Source organism: Epinephelus lanceolatus, chromosome 3 (assembly GCF_041903045.1).
Source record: "Epinephelus lanceolatus isolate andai-2023 chromosome 3, ASM4190304v1, whole genome shotgun sequence".
NCBI lineage: Eukaryota > Metazoa > Chordata > Actinopteri > Perciformes > Serranidae > Epinephelus > Epinephelus lanceolatus.
The window spans coordinates 42,865,825-42,884,344 of record NC_135736.1 but is presented as its reverse complement, the minus strand read 5'-3'; the positions used below and the strand labels follow the sequence as shown (position 1 = coordinate 42,884,344).

The 18,520-nt window shown below is 42.2% G+C and overlaps 1 protein-coding gene across 1 annotated transcript in view; it reads left to right on the top strand.

Annotated features, from left to right (window-relative positions):
* The first annotated feature begins 3,230 nt into the window (after nt 1-3,230).
* The window catches only part of LOC117255796 (growth factor receptor-bound protein 2-like), a 38,473-nt gene continuing 23,183 nt past the window's right edge, over nt 3,231-18,520 (top strand). Inside the window, exon 1 of the mRNA XM_078166401.1 lies at nt 3,231-3,307. Within this exon, the coding sequence (XP_078022527.1) occupies nt 3,281-3,307 (27 nt within the window). The 5' untranslated portion in view covers nt 3,231-3,280. The remainder of the gene's footprint in view (nt 3,308-18,520) is intronic.

Genomic DNA, 18,520 nt, shown 5'->3' with positions numbered 1-18,520 from the left:
CAATGTCCCTCCATCCCTTCTTTCCTCCCTCTCGCTCCCTCCCTCCCCCTCTGTCTAATGACACTACAGTGAGACCATTAGGTAGATAATTAAATGTGAGACTCATGCAGCTCCCTGGTGCTCTCCAGGCCCTGATGGTACATGTTTGTCTATGTGTGTGTCTGTGTATGTGTCCGTTGGTTGTCCATCTGTCTATCAGTGTGTTCCTCCCGAGCCCAGTTGCTCTTTCTTGCAACAGGGGAGGACTCTTTGCTGCAAAAGAGACGGCACACTAGCAGCTTCGAGCCGTCCTCCCATAAAAATGAAAAGAGAGATGATGCAGTTTTCCTGTCCTCTGCATAATCACCACATGGGGTTCCTGAGTAACTTTGGACCATCTGAAAATGATCACTCAATTGCATTAATTAAGGGTTTTTTTGTAATTTAATGAATAATAAAACTGGTAAAATCATATTAAAAATACTAAAGGGACATGGGCCAAGTTTCCACCCCACTGTAGTGCAGGCTTTAACCAACTTTCCAGAATACTGGCAAAAGAAAAAGCGAATTAATGTGCATTTTCATCCACCACTGTTACACAAATGTTAAGAGTCGATTAGCAGTCAATGGCTTTAATTCTCCACTCCAGTGCTATTTACCCATTGCAGACGACGGTGCAATGAGATGGCATACTCAAAAGATACCAGTTAAACCTCAAACGATGGAAAGTTCTACAGAAAATATGATAGAAATATGACATGTTTGATTCATGTATTTACTCTCTTCATTGGCCAACAAGCAGAAGCTTCAGTAATGTTTTAAGTTGCATGCAATATTCAGGACTTCAATGAATACATACCTTGTAAGCAGGTAGGATGAAGGACCATTTCTTCAAGGTAATGTCCAGGAACAGGCTTAGAGGTCTGGAGCAGCATGGCAGTCTGGTAGGAAATGAGTGGAAATGGGCTGGTTATATACTGCAGGGCTGATGAGGGAAATTGGAAACAGGTGATCAGGTGACTTAAACAGGTGGGGCAGACTGAGGGCACCTGGTGGATGGATGGAGAATGGCAATGCAGGGGGCAGTGGAAGGGAGAAAGTGACTGAAAGATGGAAAAGAGAAGCAGAAGCAGACTTTGAGTAAGTATTGTATTTTCTTTTATTGATACACCAACTTATCAGGACTTTTTTGCAATATTTAAATTTTTTTTCCTAGCATTTCCACTCAGAAGGATGGATACACATTTACTAAAGAATGATTATGTCTTTAAATTGTCTAATCACATACCATTATTACAGATTTCTTTATGGCTCCGCCAGGAACACTATTCTGGGGAAGAACCAGCACTCAAAAGTCTGACACTGAAAGTTATTAAAGTCATAGGGTTGATAGATTGAAGCAGGTTGCAGATCAGATCAAAACAGATTTGCAGCTGTTTTGGTAAGGCTGTATTTTCATCCAAGCCAGCCGTTAGGAAATTTGGGCTGAGGGACAACATTTTCAAAATGGGGCCCCTCATCCACACCCAACGAGGTGTAGAAGAGGGACTTGTCATTATAATCTAATTAATCATATTTCCACATTCATTTTACATCTATTTATTATATTATTTTGATAAACAGAGGTAGTCAGGTGTTTGTCCTGGGCTTTAAAGATCCCTGCCAATAAATGATCAGAGAAATTGCTGCAAGGTATTAAACTATAAGATCAAATCAGGACTGAACAAATAATGTTTTTACTTCATTTATTCATTCAATCTTGAGGCTACTTTAATCAATTATTGGTCAAACTGTGTGCAGAACTAAAACAGTGTAAAGAGTATATAGCTGTCAAGTCTCCGTTTTGCATTCATACCCAATTTATGCAATGCCAAGACTGTTTAGGCACCATAGTATGCAGAAATATTTAAATTAACAATTTTGAAAAATGGCAGTATTCCTTTTCTTGCATCAAAAAAGGAAAATGATCCACGCACTTTTAGAGCTCCCATTAATCCATTTATTGTCAAGTGACGTTTCGAGCAACTAAGGCTCTTCCTCAGACTTGTAGTAATGTATCTTATTACAAGTCTTTATCTCTAGTGAAAAACCAGCTAAAAGCCTATAGTGTAACATGGTATAACAAACTTTCAAAATCTTCAAGTTTTTGAAATGGACATTCTAAGCGCAGATGACGATTAGCACCGCTAAATTTGAGCTACATTTAGGCTTTTATGTCTATTTTGCAAGTCTTGATCTGGGCGCCTTGTGAGCGGTGGGCTTTAGACAGTGGTCACGTAAGTTATGGCTGCCAGTGACTCATCATAATGTGGAAATCAATTCTCCAGTCTGTAAACTCTCCTCCTGCCAACTTCTAGCTAGCTAGCTGCAAGCTAGCCAAGTTGAGGTAAACTGGACGACCTCTTTGCCACATCAGTTTCCAACAGGATATCAGAAACTTTAATATCCTTTGATTCACAGGAACTTGGCTCAGTCCCTGACAGCGCCATTCAACCAGGTGATTCTTTCTCTATATGCCAACCTGACAGACACAGTTGGGTTAGAGTACTTTGAGTAGCAAAGTCGTTTGCAGTAACGAGTAACCTAACTAACGCGTTAGTTTGCTGTTTGAGTAATCAAAATACTTAAGTACATTTTCAAACAAGACATCAGTTACTTCCGTTACTTTTAGAACGCTGGTCCTTCAGCTCCGAAACAGCAACGGCTGTCGTTTGGTTCTAATAACGGAGATAACGTTAAACCAATCAGTCTGAAAGAAGCCACGGAGCTTTTGGCTCGCTGGTTGTCTACGGTGGAGTCTAAATAGGTGGAGTAGGACTCGCTGACAGACATATTTCAGACTCAGGACTTGCATTATGCCTGGTACACGCTACACGCTGGTACACCAATTATCCCCGGTTGTCTTTCACAGCGTGTCTGATGTCATCGGGTTATTCTTGTCCTGTTTTTATTACTTTGACTATTTGAGTCACTGTGTCTGTCCATGTGCCAGCCGACATGTTGTTGTAGTCACCTAAAAGCGTCAGCAGATGGCAGGAGCTACATTTGAAGCGTCATACGTAAACTGTCAAGCTACTGTATCTTCCACTGACAAATGTTTCAGAATAAAAGCCTATTTAGAAAATGGAGGGATTCTCTAGCCGAGGTTATAAGGGGCTTTTAATTTGAAACAAGTGTTGAGTTTGAAATGACGGTGCGATATGTTAACTTTACAAAGACAACTGAGCGGATAAAAAGTAAATATATAAACACACAGAGAGATTAATAAATAACGGAGCGTCTATAATGTAGTTTGTTTCAAATGAAGCTGGGAGCCTCTGCAGTTGTGGTGAGTAAAAGCCCCGCCGCTATTTCTTAATGTTTATTACTTTATGTCTGACCGTGAGGATGTACCATTGTTTGCTAGCTTGATGCTAATGACAGTAACGTTAACTCAGCGGGTTGACAAAGTGCCTCTGCTGTTTCACACCATCATTTCCGCCTTTTACTCTGTGTGGTAACATCCCTAGAGGAAATATTAAAAACGCTGCGGTGTTGTTGTCATACAGTTGTCTACGGCAGCAGATCGCTCTGTGTTTCTACTGGTCAAAGTGACGGCTGTGATGGGAGAATTGGATCTCAGTGAAGGGCAAGTGGTCCATAACTTTAATTTTGGAGACAATAAAATGTAGGCTTAGCGCCCTGTGGTCCATTGCCCAATAGGAAATGTAGAATACTCAAAAGTACTTTAGAAGTGCTTGAGTTACTTTTCTCAGGGAGTAACGTTGGAAGTACTTTTAAAGTAATTGAGTTACTTTACTCAGGGAGTAACGTAGTAAAGTAACTGGTTACTTTTTTAAAAAGTAATGCAGTAATGTACTTTGATTACTTTTAAAGTAACCCTTACCCAACACTGCTGACAGAGCAGAGGAGTCTTGCAAGAGAAGGCGAGGACGCATGTGCTTTACGGTGAATAAGGACTGGTATGACTGTGGAAAGGTGAGATGCTCTCCTGTTCCTGCTGTGGATCCCTACTACAGTTTACACCGTTCAGAGGCGGCTGCAGTGCGGTGCTGTTCGAGGGAAGCAACCACAGGTCCATCTTGTTGAGGTCGGGATGTGCACTGCGGACAGTCAAATCATTCCACAACCAGACACCATTTCTTACCAGAACCATCCAGAAACATGGACAACAGGAGCTGATGGGATCACATTTCACTGGAGTTGTGCTTGGATAACGCCATGTGATAAATAAATCATGATTGATTGATTGACTGAAATTCGCACAGGTAGTCCTAAGAAAATCTGACTCGTTGACATTTCCCCTTCCTGTCTGAAAACTGTCAGGGTGCTCTTGAGCAAAGCACCAAAACCTCCATCTGCTGCAGCGGAGGAGCTTGGTGGATGATTGCTGTCGTGCTGGCCCGTTGATGTGGGGGTGTGTGAGGCAGAAAAGGTTCAGATAGAGTACATGTGGGTTGGAAAATAGAGGTTTAAAAATCGACTGAGAATACATCACAAATTTATGAGTTCTGAGCCTTAAGATACAAGATACTCGTTTCTGTCAGTGATTTGTGGCAGATTCCTTGGGGGAAACTGCACAGCCATTCAAAGCAAGAGGTCTGATATGAGAGTGCTTTGCTGCTTCAGAGCTCAGTTGTTGCTGCTTAGCGGTTATGATAATGTGATAATGTATCAGCGAGGCAGATAATCATTTCTCTGATGCAGTGGTCCCTTTATGTATTTATATCCTAGGTGTTTATTGTTGTGCTTAGCTCACTTATTTCCATGTGGAATCATACCATTATTGTTGTTTTTCATAGATAGATAGATAGATAGATAGATAGATAAACAAGACATGCTCAGCACACTGTGATGCTTAAATGGACACTTGTACAAATTTTTGCCCACACAGATACACAAAAGTCCTTCCAACTGCAGACTCATCAACACCTACAGACTTGGCCTACCTGGACACATGCACACGCAATGTGCACGTGCACAAACACACACAGACACAGACACTCACACACACTCAAACACACACGGTTAAATGGTGCTTTGCAGTAATGCTGGCGGGCCAAGTGGTGAGGTTGCTCTGCACTCAGCAGCACTGCATTTTCACTGACTGCCAGCCAATAGCTCAGCACTTCTGTGTGTGTGTGTGTGTGTGTGTGTGTGTGTGTGTGTGTGTGTGTGTGTGTGTGTGCTCGCATATGTCATTGAACATCTGTCAACAACACACAGAACACGTGAGTTGACAGCTAAACATCGGCACATACATTATTCATCATGCCACATGTGCAGTATGTTAAAAAACACACACGTATGTGAGTAGCTGCATTAGTATGCAAACATAATGCCTCTCTTTGTCCAATTTGGAGGAACTGGACCTACTCCAAGGCCTGCTCCCTGGCTGCGTAGCCCAGATTAGTGGCCCCTGACTGGGCTGCGATGGCAGAGAGAGCTGCCTCATCATCCAGGAGCTCCAGGGACGCTACAGGCCTCCGAGCTCCCCTAAAAAAACTTGCATCGTATAGCGTCAAGTGTCTCTCTCTCTATCAGCAAGTGAGGAGACTTATGCTCTTTTGTGCTTTTGATGATACTTTAATGGCCAATTATAATGAGCGCATGGGGCTTTGGCCTGATAAGCCAAGACATCTTGACAGCTGACAGTGTGCGCAAAACAAGGCCACTGAGCCTCGTGTTCACTGCGGTTATCTTCCTGTCTTTCTGCTCTGCTGTAAAGCCAGAATTTGGTGTGATGGCCCTGTGCTCAGGATGCACCAGTGTACATGGCAGGATATTGGCAGCAGCTTCTCTTTTGGCTGAAACTTTGATTTTACTTATAAATAAGCCTTCCACAAAGTCAAGGTTCAAACTTCTCAATTCTTTTCTGGGCTGTTAACAAAATCTGAATTTAGTAACAGCTAGGATTGTTGGCAAAAACTAGGAAAACCTCAAAAGATAAAAAAAAATAAACTGAATTACCTTTTAAAATTAGAATTACAAACATTGTCATAAAACTTAGCCCAATTCTGATGCAACCCACGGTATGCTTGCCTTTTTTCAACAATAGCCATTTATTTACAGCACATTCAGTCAATGTATTTCTCTATAAAGTAGTTTTCATTGTTAGTTATGGGGTTGGCCATTCCCCCACAAGATTCAAAAGACCTGTTTCCACCGCACACTTTCAGTATGGTACCTCTGGAACCAAAAGTAACCCTTCAGACATGGCATCTAGCATTTCCACTGCAAACAGTACTGTTAAATGTGGGCGGGGTTGTTGTTACTCACAGGTCTGTCTGATGCAGCTTCATCCTGAGCTAAAAAGGGACGAGATGGTCGCAGAGATTCTGATGGACAGGTATTTTTAGTTTGCCTCTATTGTAACATAGGCTCTTACGTTATATATGACAACACAACATCCAGCTGCTAACGGTTAGCCTGCTGTAGCCATAACCTTGCCTGAGCCTCTGGATTATCTTCCTTGTTTCTTGCCAGTCACCAGTACTATCTAATGTTACCGTTTACGTTATATTATAAAACTCATCAGTCACTGACCCCGGATAAGTTTCAAAACTTCAGGGTTGCGTTTGACTGTGCAGGACAGGTAACGTTATGTTTAGTTTGCTTCTAATATAACATATAACGTTACATGACAACACAGCATCCAGTTGCTAATGGCTAACGTTAGCCTACTGTAGCGTAGCCTCTGAAACATTAACGTTATCTTCCCTGTGCGTTTCCACTTAGTAGTAACGTTAGCGCTACTATCTAACGTTAGCACTGTAACCTTATTCTAAAACTCATCAGTCATCACTGACTCCGGTTTAGTTTTAAAACTCCGGGGTTGCGTTTGACTGTCTTGGTTGTAACGTTACACTCGCTCTCCTCTTCCATGTATCTAACGTTACCTTGCCAACGCCTACGTCTATCATAGACGTAATGAGGACGTAATGGAGGAGGAGGATGGGACTTTGGAGGGAGGCTGGAGTTGTGGATGTTCAATTTTTTTCTAAGTGCTGTGTGAAATGCAAGAAAGGTAAGAGTAGCATTAATGTAAGCTGTCATGTTCTTTGAATAGAGGCTTTTTAACTTAATTCAAGTGCATTTGGTCCTGCTCCACACATCAGTGTCTGAAGTTCATTTTTTCTTCCCATGTGCTGACTGTTTTCTTCAAGAGCACCTGTGTGTTTTCTTGAGGTTCATATGACAAAGACAGTCCTTGAGCACACCAGTACCTTGTTCTCCAAACAATGTCAGGTCTTTTTTTGGCATTTTCTCACTGCGCATCAGATTTAATCTGTCTTCCAAATAGCGATGAATGGAAATGGACCGGCCAATGTTAAATCTTTTGCCTCTCCAAACACTTTAGCATTTAGCGTAGTGATCACAGAACAGCTGCAGCAGGCATTAGCATGCTGTGGCCAGTTTACTGACTGCACATTAGAAGATTCTGGGCACTGAAGTCACAGAATTCAAGCAGTTACCTCTCTTTGCCATGTGGGACCAGTGGCCAACATGTGGAGCGTTGTCCATGCAGCTTGCTCATTTTCATACTGAAAAGGCCAGTGCTTCATTTTGTCTCAGTGAGAGACTCCAGTTCAAAGACAATCTGTTAGCTTTATCCAAAATCTGTTGTGTTTGGTGTTGTTTTACTGAGGAAAATACAGGTATAACTCAGTTTGTTTTTATCAGATGTGCCCCTTTGTACTATTTCTACATCTCCTTTCTCACTTCTGTTTTTTAAAAAGTAACTGCATCAAACTAAACTTTCTGGCTGTCTCCCTCGTTCCACAGAAATGCTCTCCTCTTATCTCCCCTAACCTTTTACTCTCTTTCTTTCAGTTTCCTCGCCCTCTCTTTCTCTGGTCTCTCAGCGCTGTAAATGAGCTGACAGGGAGCCTGAAGCGAAGGGACTAAGCTCCAAACACCAATCTGGTCCCAACTCAAATGTCAGCCACTCTAATACACACACACAAACTAACACACAAAAACTTCCAACTCTCCCCCTCTGTTCTTCTACCTTTCTCCTCGATAGTTGTCTCTATTCTCTCATCCCCTGCCCTCCCCCACTCTCTTCATCCTTTCCCCACTCACCCCTCCTCTTCTCTCTCTTGACATTTAACAGTCCGCACTCATCTGCTCTGTAATTTCTTGTCAATTCTGGCGTTTTAGCGATCTGAGGGGAGGTTAAGGACGGGAGTTAAAAAAGACAGGACAGGGTTGAAACAAGTGACGGTGACGTTTGCTGGCGTGTTCACAGCGGCTGCAGTGGTCATAAATGGAGCCCATCATTTGATGGAGCTGAGCAGTTATTATGGGATTGTACTTTAAAGCCAAGACAGCAGTGAGCACATCCCCTCTGCGTGATGCTGTCACAGATGGACTGTCACTAAAACTAAATTACACAAGGAACCTCTTACTGTTGAACTGTAGCTCGTTATTGCTAACAATGCTTCAACTGTTAAAACCACAAAAAATCCCTGTGTGACCTGTCTTGCTCATCACGTTCATGAAAAGAGCTGGGCAGTGTTCGTCATGCCTTTTCTGATACCAGTGCCAATATGATACCTGTGTTTTAGTACTACTTGATACCTAACTTTTTCCTTGATACCTGTATTTTTCCTTTTCTCACAAAATAAGACAGCCAAGTTCACAGATGTTAAAAGCAGCTCTGCAAGAACTTTGGCAGAATGAAACTTTGAAAACTGGTCACATTTAAACCAGAGATTACATCATGATACAATAATTAGAAAACAAGCTTTTAAATCTGATGAAGCATTCGCACATATTTTGATCTTTGATCTGAACTGAAAACTACACCTGAACACCTCTGCATTTATCTCTTAATAGAAACAATGTTTTCTTAAAGAAAAAGGAAACTCTAACCCTTTCATGGATGAATCATTACTGCCTCAGTCAAGGTTTTTTTCTTAAAGGAGAAGTCCGGTATTTTGCACTTTGAGCCCCATTTCTGGGTTGTTTATGATGAAATAGAGTGGTTAATACCAAAATAGTGCTGATTGCTCATTTCCGGGGAATTTGGCTTTCCCCTGCCTGGCTTAACACTGCTGCCTATGGCCATGTGTGAACCTGTCCTAAAACCACCCTCAACGTTTGTTTTCAAACCCTTACATGGATGTCGCCAACCGGCAGGAAACCAATGCAATGTAATGGGACACAGAGAAGAAGCAGAAGAAAAAGGCTGGCGTTGTGTTCAAAGGCATCGTACTGTGAAGGTCGTTTACAAGCGAGTAATCCATTGTGCAGTTGTTTAAACGTATTACAAAATTTTTTCGTTCGTTCTGGTTCTTCCTCCAGGAGCACACACAGCACTGTCGAGCTGGCACTTTCACTGAGCTAAAAGACTACAAATTTGTCGTAAACAGTGTTGGGCAGTAATGCGTTATTAGTAACGCGTTACAGTAACACCATTAGTTTTGGCAGTAACTAATACTCTAATGTGTTAGTTTTTAAATTCAGTAACTCAGTTACCATTACCAAACGATGCGTTACTCCATTATTTTTGGCCAGGTTTTAAAACGGCGTGCAGTATTCCTTCACAAACTGAAGTTCCATAAACAATAAAAGATAGTCAAGTCAGATAGAGGTATATGAACAATTCTTACCAGAGCATCTTAATGAAACACGTCTCGCACCATCTCTTAAGTCACTGTCGACCTGCTGGCCTCACCACAGTGCTGTACATTGAGCGGTAGCGCTTCTGTAGATTTTTAGTCCCAGTAGCTAACGTTGTATCCAGTGACGTGATATCCATTGTTACCCTGAGGAAGCTTCCTATACCGTTCAGTTGTTTTGTCAAGTTGTAGTCTAACAGTCTGTTGGTTAAACTCCATCCAGACAATGTAGCTACGAGCCAGTACAGTTAGGAAATGTTTTGGGCTGCAGGGCTGAGTTTCCCAAAACATGATCCTTCTTAGCAACGTTGTCTTCTTTGTGGCTTATAAAAACTACACTGCAAAAAAGAAAAGCACCTAGCGCCCTCTAGCGTCCCCACTTCTACAGCCAGGAGTAACTAAAGAGTTACTTTTCTCAGTAACGCATTACTTTTTGGTTTAAGTAACTGAGTTACTTTTTATTGAAGTAACGGTAACTAGTTACTATTTTTCAGTAACTAGCACAGCACTGGTCGTAAACAACCCCCTTTCCATTTCCGGTGGCGGATTACTACCAATGGACAATGAGGCTTCCTACAGAAAACCAATGGATTAGACAAAATGTCAAATAAATCATCATGGAAACCACAGTTTGCTACGATTTTTATGTCAGAACATCAACAAACACCACTGACCACTCGATGAGTTTCATGGCTTTGAAAACGAACGTTTCAGGTGGTTTTAGGACAGATTCACACATGGCCATAGGCAGTGTGTTAAGCCAGGCAGGGGAAAGCCAAATTCTCCGAAAATGAGCAGTCGTCACTATTTTGGTCTTAGCCGCTTTATTTCATCATAAACAACCCAGTAATAGGGCTCAAAGTGCAAAATACCGGACTTCTCCTTTAAGTGTTTTAATTTCTCTTTAGGCATGAAAAAAATAATGCATTTTTACATGTCTGCACGGGTGGACAGCACACGTTCAACTTAAGAAATATGAACCAATTCAAAAATTGGTTCATATATCATGTGGAACTTTAAAAACATATTTTTAATGCTATTAGACTAGTGTGTTCACGTATCTTAACATGTTCTAATACTGTTCAATGCCATGCAATGGTGTTGAACCTCGCTCCTGAATCCTCAGCTTCTCCCCTCTCTCTTTCTACTACTCCCTCCTGTACCTGCCCCCCCTCCCTCATTCGGCTCCTTCATCTTCCCTCCTCAGCCCCCCACACCCACCTTCTCCTCGTTGAACTGTAACATTTTTTCAATAAACATGTCCTGCACAAACAACAAAAATATTGTCAAAATATTGTTTCTGTTACAAAAACTGTAAATTATATTATGATAACATGAGTCAATTAATTTACAGCCAGAAAAGATGAAGTATTTGCAAGAACAACAAAGTTGCAGTAATAGATGATGATATCCAGTTTAGTGGACAGATGATTAATTGTAATTTTCTCACAACATCAAATTAGTACTTGAAGAATTTAACCACTGTATCACTGCTTAGATGTTACTTGATGTTTACACATTTTATTTACCTGCCAGGGTCTCCAATTATAGAAGGACTGGCAAGATATTCCTGAGCTGCCCGACATTTCTTGCACTCCGTCGGCCATCTTGGTTTTGAGAGATTTATGTTGCACTGACAACACCTGGCCAGTGGGTGGCAGTATGTGGCATGACACACTAGGGTCCACTGTAGTGACTTAAATGCAACTATAGAATCAAAACCCATGCATGTAGGCTACAAGAAAATGGCTTTTAAATAGCTTTCCACTGTAGTGACCACGATGCGTGACAGGGCTAGAGAAAGTTCTGTCAGGAAGACAATGCTTTGGCTGTAACTGTCTTCCTCACCCTGCCTTTCACTCCTTGCACAATAGCTCATGCTCTATCTCTGGCTGTCAGTGATCAAGGCTGTCAATCGAGTCTGCAGGTGTTCTACAGCTGATCCACAATAAACCAGTAGCACAGCAACACACCTTCCCTGTCAGCCCATCATCTCACTGATCCTCATTTTAAATATGGTTCTTTTTCTGCCCGCAGTCCTTTCATGCTGCTGTTGCGCGTACCTCCCCAGCACCACCTAGTCTTCTCGGATGCAGCCTATACTTGCCTCAGCAATCATCAACCAAAGCTTTCAACCACCACCACCTCCACCAGTATCTAGACTCCATGGGGGGATCTGTCTTGCTGCTGCTCAGATGTCTCACAATTAATCTCCCTCTAGTGTCTAAGCACCAGAGACTTTTGTTAAATCTTATCAGCACAAATCATCTGTTAATCTGTACGCTGATATTCGGCATTAAGCTTCATCTTTATTTCATTCTACTGTCTCTCCTGATTGAAATGTAATAAAGGCAAAAAGCCCTAAAATAATCTTTTAAAAAAGGTGAAGAAAAGCAGACTTGAATATAGAAAGAATAAGAAAAGACATAATTCAATTCAAAAATGCTAATTCACAGATTGCAAGATTAACATGGAATTAAAGATGCATGTTTGCAAGTGTCAGAATATACTTAAGTCAATCCGAAATTCTCCAAACCCTCTTTTAAACATCTAAAGTAAATATTTATTCCCCCCACAAAATGCATCTAATTTTATGAAGTCTAATGTGTGTCTTGGCAGCAATTATTTTGCTGTTATTTGTCCATATAGAGATATTAAGGTTTAAAGAGAGGTGTGTTTTGGGGCACCTTTGCCTTTATTAACATATCTCTTAGGATATAACACTCAAATCATTTTAGAGATGTAAAACAATATGTGTGAAATATTTGCATGACTGAAAGCCTGCGTCAAAAATTATATTTACGGCGTCATACTAAAATGTTGCACATTTTAATAAGCAGTCGAGAGGCTTTTTCAATGCTGTTTCACACAGTGCACTGGACATTTAGAACTTCTTTTGAAAATTAAAACAGTCTAAACAAAGGCAAAGAGATAAAAACTTGAGAATCGCTCTGCTGTGATGTTCGAAATGAAATGGCTGATGGCAGCTCTTTTGCTCTTATTTGTAAGATGAGCAGTAGTGGAGCAGGGTGGGTCTTGGGGTAGGTATCGGTGCTGCATGATGGGGGGATGGAGGCCCCGTGGGCAAGCCAACTCCTGTGGATGTGCCATCTGGTGCCCCTGGCAAACAAGGGCAACAGTATGACCTGGACTGTACAGACCAACATACAAAACATGGCTAGCTGTAGAGAGGAGGGTAATGGCTACAGGAGTGTGAGGATCTAAAGAGGGGTGAGTGTGATAACGGCAATGATGCTTATCTGATCTTTAAAATCACACAGTGACTGAGAATAATGATACAAATAAAAGACATGGGAGCACAGAGGATATTAAAAATTATTTTGAGGTGAAGGACCTCTAGGACAAGATAATTTGACAGTGACGATGATGTTGATAAAGATGAAGTGCTTTAAATGAGATCATTAAGGAGAAGAAAGTAAAGACGTATTTAGTTCTATCAGTTCCGTTTAGGACTAGATGTTACAATCCCTGAGGCACATACTTGAGACTATGAGTGGGAGTAGTAGTGTTGTCTGGGGGTCCAAGTGGGAGCCAAAGGGTTAGACTGATAGAAAAGTAGGAAAGAGCAAAGGTAGATAGAAAAGTAAGAAGGAGCATAGGGAAGGCTATGAGCTTTCTCTTGATGAGGGAAGTGGGGATAAGAGATGAGACACTAACAGGAGAAAAACTTATATAAAGGTGGATTTCAAGTGGTCAACTGTGGGTTAAAGTCATGCTGAGGGAGGTGGGGTGGGGGTTTAGGGAGGGTAAAAGCTTCATTGGGGTCATCAGGTGGGTACCTTCCTTCACCAGTGTTTCGATGATAGGCCCAGGACACCTCCAGAGGGCTCACCTGATGTCCTAGTGCTTTTACTCCCTGGTACCCTGCTGTTGTGGGTGGTATTTTGGGGCCCAAGTGGCGCCTTTCCTCTTAATCTACAGCCACTGGCTTGCATGGTCAGCTGCGCCAGAGAGGGCTTTGATGGCCTGATGCTGGGCTTGGCCTTGAATTCCCATTTCTTTAAGCAGCCTGGTAGTTGACTTGCTTACAAAGTCTCTGCAGCCCTCTTCAACTGGGCAAACCTTTGCTTTAAGTAATTCTCCATAGGGCTGCTGCCTGAAAGATTTGAATCAGTGATTGGAGACCCCTCATTCAACTAAGATTCCTCAAGTCAAGCAGTCTGTTTTTGTCAGTCTTGTTTTGTTCTTGTTGTTAGTCTGTTTTTCATTTAGTGTGCAGTATACGTCTGGGGTAAATTTGGTCCCCAGATGTAGTGTTAGAGTGAGCACTTCAGGTTTTCACACTGCTCTCTGGTGCAGGCAACTGCAGACCCAGACCCAGGGTGAGATGGAGGCAGCTGCCTGGAGGAAGAGAGGCTTTGCCCGCTCAGGCTCTGAGATAATCTTATACTAGTCCATACCCATTGAGTACAGCATACCATACCATGACTTAGTCACACCAAAAATTAGAAAAAAACAACAACATTGGTCCACAGGGGGAGCCACAGTGATCTGTTGCATTTTAGCCATTTTTAAGCATTTTTCTGTTGTTATAGCGCCACCCAGTTGCCAATTAGAGTTAAATTTCTCCAGTCACCTTGAGGCGTCCTGTTCTACATATCTACCAAGTTTAGTAAAAATCCATATGGCCTTTAGGCCTAGATAAGAAATTAGCTCTTTAGCGCCCCCATTTTGTTTGATGGGGTCAATAATGGAGGGGTCCCCTCAGATTATGTGTGGTCATATGCCTACAAAGTTGCGTGGTGATGGGTGAAACCCTTGAGATGTTATACACCTTTATGTGATGAGCCACGCCCTCCACAATATTCATTGCCTTATAGAAGCTCAGTTTTAGTAAGTTTTCCAACTTTTGCCAAGAGGGAGCTTTAGATATTGGTCCCTAGATTATGTTCACCCAGTTTCATGCAGAGTGCTCAAACTTCCTTGGAAGAGATCGATTTTAAGTGTTTTTCAAACAATTCAAAATGACGGAAAATCTGTAGAACCGGAAGTTATGGGTTCTTGAGGCAAATGTGTTCCTCATGAGGAGAGGCATCTCTGTGCAAAGTTTCATGTCTCTACGACATACGGGGCATGAGATATGCCCATAAAAAGTTTGCAATTTCAATCGGTTGCTATAGCGCCCCCCTTTGGCCAATTGATGTAATATTGCTTCATTAGCATCCTCCCATGACCCTCTACCACTGTGCCAAATTTCACATGGATTGACCAAGTCAGTGAGGAGAAAAACGTGGAACAGACACACAGACAGAGTTTTCCTAAGATTCTAACTATAGGAGCCATCCATGGTGTGTGTAGGTTGCGAATTTGTCCTCTAGGGGTCACTGTATTGTCATGGGTGTCTGCCAATATAGGTAGGGACCATTCATGAAGAGACAGGTGTTGCTAGATGGGAGCACACATAGTTTTTTGACCACAATGCTGGACTATGTCAAGTCAGGTGTGCACTGCTCAATGTAATGGTGAAATTTGTACCTTTGAATGGTTTATAAACACAGATTCATAGATGCTTGCATGTTTCCATTGAAGACCACAGCGGTGATAAATAAATTATGCTGCAAAGAAAAAGTAGACTCTTGGTTTTCACATGATGAGCAGCAGTCGGTTAAGTCTAGGTTAGGAATGGATTTTTTAAGGAACAGATATTATGGTAGGGGCGCAAGAGAGGGAAGGACATGCAGCAAAGGGTTGCAGACTAAAACCTGGGCTGCTGCTAAGCTTACATGGGGCACTTAAAGCATCCATCACAAGCCATGTCATGAGTGACCAAACTGTGTGACAGAGTGAGTCAGTGATTGAAAAATGTGTGTGTGTTTAAGTGCGAGAGAGGGAGGGACATAGAGGTAGAGTGTAAGAGAGAGGATCAAAGGCTTGTTGTGTGTGTGTGTGTGTGTGTGTGTGTGTGTGTGTGTGTGTGTGTGTGACAAAGGTGCACACGATTACAGCTGGTGGCTGTCAAGTGCTGAGCAGTGTCCCCATGGTGTGACATCATTACTCTGTCAAGGATGTGTCTGATGGACAGGCTGGCGTGTGTGGGTGTGTGTGAGTGTGTGTGTCTACCTGCTACCCTAGTGTTGATTGAGCGTCTGTTAGCTCTCTCACATCCCTCCCTCTCAGCTTCATCGGTTGCATATGTAATCAGAGTGCAGCGCTCTACTGACCCCTGCTGATCAGCGTCAGTACTGTCACAAAGCTCCTCAGTATTCATAACATGTACAACATATTTGATATTAATCTTCCTCATATTGAACCCCATTTTGTAGAATCCACATCCTAATTATATCAGATTTGTAAATTATCTCTGTCTATCATCAGCTTCTTTTTATCTAGATTTTCTCTTTTATGATTGGCAGAGAGTTAATGAGGGGAATCAATAGAGTGTAGACCTTGATTCACCTCTTCGGTGTATTTCACAAACAGAGTGAGTCCCTGTTATGTTGTGCTTTGAGTTTATGTGCACTTTCTGCCAAATGACGTCATAGGCACAAACATTTTGATTTCAATGGGACCCAGTGGAAATCTTCACCCATTTATTTCACGTTACATACTGAAGAATATGATTGTGTTTTTTTTGTTTTTTCCTTGTTTCATCTGTCTCCATCACCCTGCTACACCCAAACAAAGAAACACAACTTAGTTAAAGCTGAACTGATCAATTTTAACCTTGACTTTGGAACTGAAAACAGAATTTTTTAAGACTTGAAGGATTTCATTGCCTCAAAATTGCGTAATATTGTGTCCTGAGAGAATTCTCCAGGCACTTCTTTGACCTTCATCTCTTCGTCTCAGTGTCTGATAGGGGTGGAGGCAGTGAAATGGTGTGACCACCATCATGCTTTTTCTGTGTGATGTGCTCTCCTGCTGTTGGAGCATCATTGTTGGAGCAGTTACATTTGAGAAAACAGAGTGAAAATAGGACTTGAAAATTGTGGAAAGTGGGAGCTCTTCACCTCTGCAGCCCCGTTCTGATAAAATTTAGACTGAAAATGTGCGTTTTTACATCCAGTGCTCACACAGTGTAACTTAAATACGTATGTACAAGTATTTCTTTTATATAGTGACTTAGTATTGGTGAGGAAAAACCTCTTATGAGTCTTACAAATTCAGTTTTCCACAGCTTTATGTGCACATCCATCCATCCATCCATCCATCCATCCATCCATTTTCACCTGCCTATCCGATGCCAGGTCTCGGGGGCAGCAGGCCAAGCAAAGCATCCCAGACGTCCCTCTCCCCAGCAACACTTTCCAGCTCCTCCTGGGGGACCCCAAGGCGTTTCCAGGCCAGATGAGATATGTAATCCCTCTAGCGTGTTCTGGGTCTGCCCCGGGGCCTCCTACCTGTTGGATGTGCCCAGAACACCTCTAACAGGAGGCGCCCAGGAGGCATCCTGATCAGATGCCTGAACCACTTCAACTGACCCTTTTCAACATGAAGGAGCAGCAGCTCTACTCCGAGCTCCCTCCGGATGTCCAAGCTCCTCACCCTATCTCTAAGGCTGAGCCCAGACATCCCACGGAGGAAACTCATTTTGGCGGCTTGTGTCCGCGATCTCATTCTTTCAGTCACTACCCAGAGCTCATGACCATAAGTGAGGGTTAGGACGCAAATGGATCAGTAGATCGAAAGCTTCGCCTTCGGGCTCAGCTCTCTCTTCACCACATCGGTCCGGCACAGCGCCCACATCAATGCAGACCGCCGATCCATCTCACCATGCATTCTACCCTCACTTGTAAACAAGACCCTGAGATACTTAACCTCTGGGTTGGGAGAGAGTTACTGCCTCAAGTGAGGAAGTTTAAGTACGTATGTTAAGTGCATAACTTTACTAGAGTACTAAAGTTAAGTTAAGTACAAAATGTAAAGTTATGTAGGTAGGTTTAGGACGGTAGCCTACAGTTACGTTGATTAGATATGGGAATTTAAAGTTATGTATAGGAAAATAAAGTTATGTAAGGTTCAAGAGAATAAAGATGTGTACATTAGGTTCAGGAAAAGAAAATGATGTCCCTTAAAATAACTCAAAGTCACATGGTTTTGAACAGAACATGAACAGCGGTCTCCTGGGGAAAGTTATGTGTTTGTTTGACCCAACCACCGCCCTTAGCTGCCTACTTATGCAGACCTTTGCTCATTATATTGCTTCCATCTTTTTCGTCAGTGCATTAGTCACAAGATCAGAGCCTTCCTGATTATGTTGGTTATTTACGAATTACTAGTGCATTACCTTTTGTAGGTGTACGCACCAACAGTGCATGAGAACAGCCTGGTCCCTGTAATGTTGTGTTCACCCCAAACACGATGCAAATTTCTGCATCGTGTTACTCATGCAAGTTTGGTTTAGTTTACAATATGTTGCGGTAACTCGCTCCATACGTGCATAACCTGCGTGAAATTGTTATATTGAAGTATGAACTTCCGCCGTATGTGCTTGGCGTCATATCACCCAGGAGGATCTCAGTGCTGATTGGCTATTGCCGCAAGAATTGGTCGCTGAAGTTCAAATTTTTCAACTCTCGCAAATAAGCATATGACACAAAATTGCGCTACTTCCTTCATCGTACCACCTGCCAGGAATTTGCGTCTAATCAGGTCTTTACATTGACTTAATATGTAATTCACTTGCACAAATTGTTTTATTCATGCCCGGTGTGAACACAACAGAAAAAGGAATCCTTAATCAGCTGATACCCAGTGTAAATTATATAACATAAAAAGACTGACCCCATAAAAAACGACCTCTTGTGGCCATAGTTATCATAACAGGAGCAAAGAAGGAATTTAGGTGACGTATGCCCATCCACCATCAGTCAAACTAACACAGGACTTTGACCCAGAGGACCGGGCTTTGTGTCCTGTGTGAAATCAGAAGTCAATGTTGAGTTATTTTAAGT